The sequence below is a fragment of the Setaria italica genome, chromosome III, assembly GCF_000263155.2.
Source record: "Setaria italica strain Yugu1 chromosome III, Setaria_italica_v2.0, whole genome shotgun sequence".
In the NCBI taxonomy this organism is placed as follows: domain Eukaryota; kingdom Viridiplantae; phylum Streptophyta; class Magnoliopsida; order Poales; family Poaceae; genus Setaria; species Setaria italica.
Window position 1 is genome coordinate 23,790,126 of NC_028452.1, and position 8,009 is coordinate 23,798,134.

The 8,009-nt window shown below is 45.9% G+C and overlaps 1 protein-coding gene across 1 annotated transcript; it reads right to left on the reverse strand.

The window, feature by feature from the left end:
* Window positions 1-2,638: 2,638 nt before the first annotated feature.
* Window positions 2,639-4,730, reverse strand: LOC101756328 (probable esterase PIR7A). The gene is made up of 3 exons (XM_004962232.2): window positions 4,282-4,730; window positions 4,037-4,174; window positions 2,639-3,050 (listed from the first exon to the last, which is right to left on the reverse strand). The coding sequence occupies exons 1-3, from the start codon at window positions 4,666-4,668 to the stop codon at window positions 2,748-2,750; spliced, it is 828 nt and encodes a 275-aa protein (XP_004962289.1). The 5' UTR covers window positions 4,669-4,730; the 3' UTR covers window positions 2,639-2,747.
* Between the last annotated feature and the right edge of the window lie 3,279 nt (window positions 4,731-8,009).

The window sequence follows — 8,009 nt, forward strand, 5'->3', positions numbered from 1 at the left end:
CCCTGAGACTTCTCAGGAGTTGAAGCCGAGGGTAACTTAGCAGATCTCTTGCAGACTACTTGGCGTTTCTTCACAGGAGGAGAAGGCTCGTCCTCTGATTCCTCAGCAACCGATTCTTCCTCCTCTGACCGCGCCAGATAGCCGGCAAGAACTCGGGACTACAAAAACAAGTTGATGATCAGACAAATATTCCAAGAGTTCAAAAAAGTACAAGTCAAGTGAAAGACCATACCACTTCTGGCTGATACCAAGCATCATACTGACGAAGAGTTGAAAGAATAACTGGTACTCCTTGATAGTTCCTGAAGAACTTGGCCAGTAGCGCCTCCACATCATTGTCAGAAATGTCATCCGGAGACATACGTGACGGGTCGTTCAAACCTGAGTACTCACCCCCCGAGTGAGCCCATTTCTGAAGAGGCTGAATTCTCCTCTTGAGAAAGCTGGCCGCTACATTAATTCCAGTTAAACCGAGTACCCTCAACTCGGCAATCTGGGTAAGCAAGTACTCGAGTTCAGGGGTATCTTCAGGCTCGCTCACCCAGTTCTCCGCATGCTTTGGCGCATGACTAGTAACCACCGACAAGCGAGGATTATGGTTCCCAATATAGAACCACCTCCTCTTCCAGTCCCCATGGGAGTCAGTCAGATTATATTCAAGATAAGCGCCTGAGTTCCTAAGTTGGAACCCGGCGCCTCCAAAGACCTCCGTCCTAAGTGCACTAGGCTGAGGTTTGCAGCGAAACAACTTCCTAAACAACTCAAGACTAGGATGAACTCCCAAGTAAACTTCGCATAAGTGCACAAAAATTGACATATGTAGTACACCATTGGGGTTCAAGTGCACCAGTTGAAGATTGTAGTACTCGAGGATACCTCTGAAGAAGTCGGAGGTAGGCACGGCCAGTCCCCTCTCCACAAAGTGAGCAAGCATAACCGTCTCATTCGGATGCTTCTCGAACTGCCACGCATCAGCAAAGGCAGGCCTCCACTCGAGTACCTCCTTCGGCTGCAGAAGCTTGGCATCGACAAGCACCTGAACGGCCACCTCCTTCATCACAAAATGCTGCCACGTCACTCCAGGAGGCGGCGACGTAGTCTAGTTTGTCGGCCCCACCTTCGGCGCCGGCAATACCAGCTCCTTCCCCTATGGGCCAAGAAGCAGGATTGACCCTAAGCCTGAGTCTTCGACTCAACCTAAGGCTCGGGGGCTACTCCATATGGAGTGCAATTATCATCGCACTACCATATAAAATTCTTGGAATAAGCAACTCAAAGGGACAAGAAGAGTACCTTCCAGCCACGCGATAGTACTCGAGCACTTTGGACACTACAGCCTCTATGGACTACTCGGATAGTGCCCACAGTGCTCGAGACTGCAGCGCACGACTACAAAGTACTCGAGGGCTTATCGGGCATGCACCCAGCCCACAAGTTGACCTTGAACGGCCCACTAAGGGACGTACTCGGACATGATCAAGACAAGGGGAAGGCGTATCCCACTCGGACTAGTCAAGTATGTAAATGGAAACTACTCGGGCTATACCAAGTAGAGCTCTATAATTGTACTCGACTAGGACTCGGACTTGTAACCCTACCCTCCCGTGTATATAAGGGCAGGTAGGGACCCCCCTCAAACAGAACAACTCCAAGTGTATCTAAGATCAATACAAACAAACACACATGACGTAGGGTATTACGCGATCTAGCGGCCCGAACCTGTCTAAATCGTGTTCCTTGCGTCACCATTGACTTCTTGATTCTCGACGACCCTTACCGCATAAAAGACCACCTAAGGTACCCCCTAGGCAGGTTGCCGGTCTAAAACACCGACACTGTGGCACTCGGCATCTTTACTGTTTCCCGTAGTGCTTGTCCCGAACTCTCATCCTGGTCCTTCAATTTGTCCTGAGCTCTCATCCCGATCCCGTTACTCTCAAAATACATGTAACAGTCCCTAAACTTATCCTGAGTTCTCATCTAGATTCATAAATTTGTCCAAGGATCTCATCCGCTAAAACTTTGCGTTTGATTTGAAGTTAGTTTAAAATCCTCATGAATTTTGATCGATTTTGAATAGGATTCCAACTTGGGCTTAAATACTCATGAACTTTGGATCAATTTGAGTGGGCTTCAAATTCTAAAAATTCAAATCCCACTAAAAATGATCCAAAATTCATGATAAATTGAAACCGAGTTCAAATCTCATTCCAAATTGATAAAAAATTCATAAGGATTTGAAACCAAGTTCAAATCCAACTTAAAGGTTTTATTGGATGAGAGCTCGGGATAAGTTTATGGACCTGGATGAGAGCTCGGAACAAGTTTATGGACCTGGATGAGAGCTTGGGAACAAGTTTAGGGATTGTCATGCCTATTTCGAGAGTACCGGCACTAGGATGAGAGTTTGGGAGAAGTTTAAGGACTACTCCGTGCATTTTGAGAGTATCAGAACTAGAATGAGAACTCGGAACAAGTTTAAGGATTACCGGAGAAATTTACTCTTAAGTTTAATTTCTTAGTGGAACCTGTTGCCCCTTGTATTTTTCTAGACTTATTTTAAAAACTAATGTGTATCCGTCTATCGACATTAAGACGCCTATGAGAAATGTTCCTACATACTACAAATTTGAAACTATTTCAAGTCGCTCATTGTGTCATATATAATTAAAATTTTACAGCGGTACTTTGAGTCCACACTGCAGAGTGACAACACAACAACAAAGAAAAGCATCATATTTTATCAGTTACTGCTTCAATTTGTCGGCAATTCTGATGAGGAGCTCAACCAGTTTCTCTGGCCGCGAGAGCATGACCATGTGGTCAGCTCCGGCGACCTCCTCCACCTGGATGCCGGGGCTCTGCGCGACCATGCGGCGCTGGAACTCCGCCGGGATGCCGTGGTCGTCCTCCACCACGACGAACACTCGCCTCGCCGACCCGTACCGCTCCTCCGTGAGCAACTTCGCGTCCCTCATGACCACTTCATCTGGAGAGCCCGTTGTGAATGCATTGGCAGGCTTGATCAGCATCAGGCCCAGAGTCAAGTCCTACAGGCAAATGATCTTAAGGGATAAAACAACACTTAAGGTATAGCGTTATTGAACGTTTCTCATGCTTCGACATTTTCCCTAACATTTTAGGCTAATTTAGAGCAGGCAACAATTCTATTCTCTTTGTGATAGCACACATTGAGTTTCATACGCTGAATAGGTTGCACACGAGCCACCAAAACCATTGTCTTTTTAGCTACTGGGCTTCCATTTCTTTTTAAAACAAAACAAAAAGAAGATTTAGTCACAACTGCAAATAAACTTTTTTGCATCTTCGTCTATAGATCCTTTATCATATTTATTCAATTAGAGTACTTATATGCAAATTATGACTATACACTCATAAACGAATTTGAATTTCAGGTGCAAATTCAATTAGCCTTTGGTGTTGAACAGGTTAAAGAAGTCGTGTATTGTAATTATGCTTTAACAAATCCAAGGTGGTGAAGGCTTCACAATATCTATGAAAAATTGAAAATGGAAGAGAACGGTTCACAATATCTACGAAAAATTCCATCTCCTGGGCACGGAAGTCTCCGATGGGGAGCAGTTGGTTCCTCCCGCATGAAATAGTAATCCAAGAGAGAATATAGCAATCCATAAGTTAGATTGGTATATCTGGATCAAGGAGGGAGAAATTTAGATCATAGTCTAAAATAGCAATCCATAGGTCATCTGTTGGACCTGTTTTTTGGGCATTTTAAGTATTCTGGGGTATTTTAAGTATTCCGGTAGTTCTTAGATATAGCAAATCAGTTTAGGTCATCTGTTGGAGATGCTCTTAGATACATTTTTTAGCCATTTGACTAACATCCAAAACTCATGCATTCAACGTGCTAACAAACACCTAATGCAAAATTTTATGCAAACTTAAAGCTTAAGTCAATTTTGTGTAACGCATTTATATAATATTTTTTCTGCAAGAATGCTTATAATTATAACCAAATGCGAATTTGGGATGTCGCATCAAGTATAAATGTTACCTCTGGTGGGCTCAATTGGTAAAGCCTTTGGGCCATGAAGTTGGGCCCAAAGATAAATGGTTTGCCCTTGATCTCAGGATTCTCTTGTTGGAGCTCCTTTGAATCCAGGAAGAAGTCCGGCCCAAGATATGCTAGTAACTGGTATAACAATGTAAAGGGGAAAAGAAAACAAGATTCGTTATATACCAGTGTACCACACAACAGTCGAACATTATTCAGGTTATAAACGCAGTACAGCACGTTACCTCGTCACTGGTGGCAGCCATGGGACGGCCGACGGCCGGCATGGAAGCGGCCACGAACACGGCCGCGGCGACCCTGTCCGGGAACCTCTCCACGGCGAGCGCGACGCTGTACCCGCCGTGGCTGTGCGCGACGAGCACCACGAGCTCCCCGGGCGGCAGCGCGGCCATGGCGTCGAGCAGCGGGCTCGTGTACTCCTCGAAGGTGCGCACGTCGGCGAGGCGCGCCGGGTGCGCGCCGCAGCCGGCCATGTCGAGCGCCGTGGCGCGATGGCCCGCACGCCGGAGCGCCGTGGCGGCCTTGTACCAGCACCACGCGCCGTGGCACATCCCGTGAACCAGCACGAAGTGGTGGCGGCGCCGCTCCTTGGTCGTCTCCGAGGCGGCCATTGGCGTTCGTGCGGGGTCTTGGCTCGCAGAGCGTGAAGTCGTCCATTTGCTGAACAAGCAATTGAGCAAATAAAGAAACCTTGCTTCCATTTGCTGAACAAGCTATTGAGCAAATAAAGAAACCTTGCTTGCACCGAGGACTAGATGTGCTGACAGTGACTATGGATCCGTTTGCGGTAGCTTTCCTTTTCACGTGGTTGGTGTGTTAAGCTATCGTTGTCCATTAACATCAGTTCAAGCGAGCTAGAGCCTGCACTCGGGCCTTATTACATCAATCGTCGTTCAGTTTATGTTTTTCTTTTTAAAAAAGGAAATGTTTCTGTTGGCGTTAAAAATCAGCCGATGATATTCAACGTCGGACACACGATCCGGGAGAATCTGCTTAACTCCTGTTCAGGTTATCGCCCTGGTGCGGTTCGCGCGGCGTGCCAGTCAATCTGACCTGTTGATTGACAAGGAAAGAAACGTATTAAATTCCAGGGGTTTCGATCGTCTAAAGTTCTGATCTATCTCGAAAAGCGTATCAGCGAATTGGCCGATTTACCGTGGAGATGACCGGCTACAGAGCAGCCAATAATCATGTAGCAGTTGTAAAGAAACTACTAGGGTTGGCTAAACAACGCTACAAATGCAACACTTGAAATAGATCTAATCGGCTATATGACGATAAATAAGAATAACGGTAATGAAGCCTACAGTTTGAATCTCAAGCTGGATAACGGTGATAAAACTAGAACGACAGATAAAACCTATAATTCTAGTAAATATCAATAACTGGTGAATAAATCTAAACGAAACGACAGCGATGCGCCCGAAGTTAAATCTTAGATATTACTCGATAAATGGAATTACAGAATCGGCCGGAGATCATGTCGATGCAGCCCTGCCAACCCGTACGAACTCGTAAAAGAAAAAGATGTACCGGTGAAGTCGCCGACTAGAAAGTAAAGTACGATGAAAAAGTAGATTATTTGTATTGATTGATGTGTTGTTTTACAAATCTCTAAAGATGGCTATTTTATAGCCTGTTACAACTGATTTCCTAACCGACTAGGATGTATCTCTAATTTTAAATGATAACAAATATTTACAAACACAACTCATATCGGAGTTGGTTATCATACTCCCACGGGCCAATCTCTTTCTATCTTCTTTTCTAGCCCACCTTAAGCCCATATTAGCTCAGCTGCCCTAACCTTCCAATCGGCCGATCTTCATCAACTCCGTTCGCCAATCTGTAACGTCAATCGACCGATTCCCAACTGTAGCTTCTAATCCGCCGCATCGGCCAATCTTTTCCTTCCCTAACGCCGATTCAAAACACGTGTCAAAATCTGGCGTCAACACATGCCCCCAGTTTCGGAGTAAAACATAACTTTTACTTCGAAATTCTTTTTTAACTTTCTCTCCGAAACAAACGTGGCAAAAACCCCCTTCTGTTTCGCGGCCTTCTACCTAATGATTGCAATCTTTTCGAATTGGGCGCCTGAGACAACCGCTCCTCCGAAATTCGTGTAGACGGCGCAGTAAAAATCCCGCCTTTACCCCTTCTCTCGGACCGTCTTTAAATACCAGCATTCTCCACCGCCTCTTCTCCACGAGCTCAGTAACTCTCCTTTCCCCGGCGAATCATCTTCCATCACATCCCAGCACCCCTTTGCCTCCCAGTCGCATCTCTCCGACGATCTTTCTATCGTCTTCATCCCGCTTCACTTTCTTCAATAGCGGCTCCATCAGCGACTCCATTGACGACTCCATCGGTGACTCCATTAGCGACCATGAGCTTCATTTTAGAGGTAAACACCCGAAACTTTCCTCCTTACTTTTTACTGCCCATGCGTCTTTTAGATCTATTCTTAGTTCTTCTTTTTTACCTTTCTTAGGCGGTCAGACAGCAAATCACCATCCGCTTTTCTGATGCACCTGGTCTTATTGGCCTAGGCCCTATGGGGAATCTAGACTTGACTGATCTGATCAATCTAGAAACCCACAGGATCCCTTTTAAGCAATCGCTCATGGACTTGAACCAGTGGACAGACGCATTTAGATCTTGGCCGAACGAAACTCTTGGCTGGAGAGAATGGTATCAAAGAATGGCCAACTCCAAAAGAGTTCCCTGGGACGAATTGAAAATCGGCCAATGCATAAATCTATCTTTGTCCCAGGTGGAGAAGAATAAACTCCTGGTCATAGCAGCCTCTTATTTTTGGTCTGACGCGCTTAATGCGTTTCTTTTTGGTCACGGACCCATGACCCAGACTCTGGCAGATGTTTTGATGCTGACCAATCTCGACATTTCCTCCGCCGATACACCTTTTAATTATCTGATCAAGCCGACCCATCGGCTGGAGACGAAAGGAATCGGCAGGTGGAATGGATATATCAACAAGAACATGAAGACTAGGACGATTGGAGAGAGAGAGTATACAACCTTCTTGATGATGTGGTTAGAGAAGCACTTCTTTTGCGGCAAAGCAGTCGGCCCCTCCTCTAACACACAAGCTCTGGCCGAAGCCCTGGCAAGAGGATCCACTATCCCTCTAGGAAAACACTTGTTAGGATCGGCCTATCACATGATGCATCAGATCATTGTGAAACTGTCAACCGGAGAGCCGATTGGTAATCCTAGTGGTCCTTGGTGGTTCATTACTCTCTGGCTCAACTTATACATGAGCAAGGTTTTCTAGCAACAAATAGAGATCAAAACATTCCCCAACATTGAATCGGAGGAAAACCCTACAGTATGACGACAGTGCACCTCTTTTGGTGAAGCGGCATCAGCCTTTCCTGGCAGCCAGTTCACCCCCACCCACACAGCCGAGTATTTCAGATGCTTCTACAACGGCTTTAGTGAAGAAACTACAAGTTGGTATCCATACCAGAGAGCTGAGCCACTTTTTGAGCTTCCCTTCTGCTTTGACTCGACAACCAACTCCTTCGACAATGAGCTCACCGATGTCTTGATCAAACCAGGAATCTTACCAGCAAACTTCTTTTCTGGGAAGGATTCCCCAACTTATGAGTTTTATAATCTATCGGTTGCAGCACAACAGTTCGGCCTCGGTCAATTGCTGATTCGGGTTTACTTTGCCGGCCGCGCAAAGTTTCGAGATGAACTCACCAAGGGTCTTGATTATAATCGGCTGTGCAGTTTAGTGCCTGACTCCAGTACCATTGATCTAAACAACTGGGTAGTAGCTCCTTTTGCTGTCCAACAATTCAAATTATGGTGGGGAGAATGGAAGCAGCATCTCTTCTGTGTATCCCCCGCAACATATTGCAATGATCTGGATCCTGACAACATCGACCCAAACGCAGCGGTACTACCCTCTTCTAAGCCG

Excerpts from the sequence above, each read along its gene's own strand:
- LOC101756328 (XM_004962232.2), bottom strand. The coding sequence starts at position 4,668 with ATGGCCGCCTCGGAGACGACCAAGGAGCGGCGCCGCCACCACTTCGTG. Across the intron at positions 4,175-4,281 it reads TGGCTGCCACCAGTGACGAG|TTACTAGCATATCTTGGGCC; the intron begins GTAACGTGCTGT and ends TTGTTATACCAG. Across the intron at positions 3,051-4,036 it reads ACCAATTGAGCCCACCAGAG|GACTTGACTCTGGGCCTGAT; the intron begins GTAACATTTATA and ends ATTTGCCTGTAG.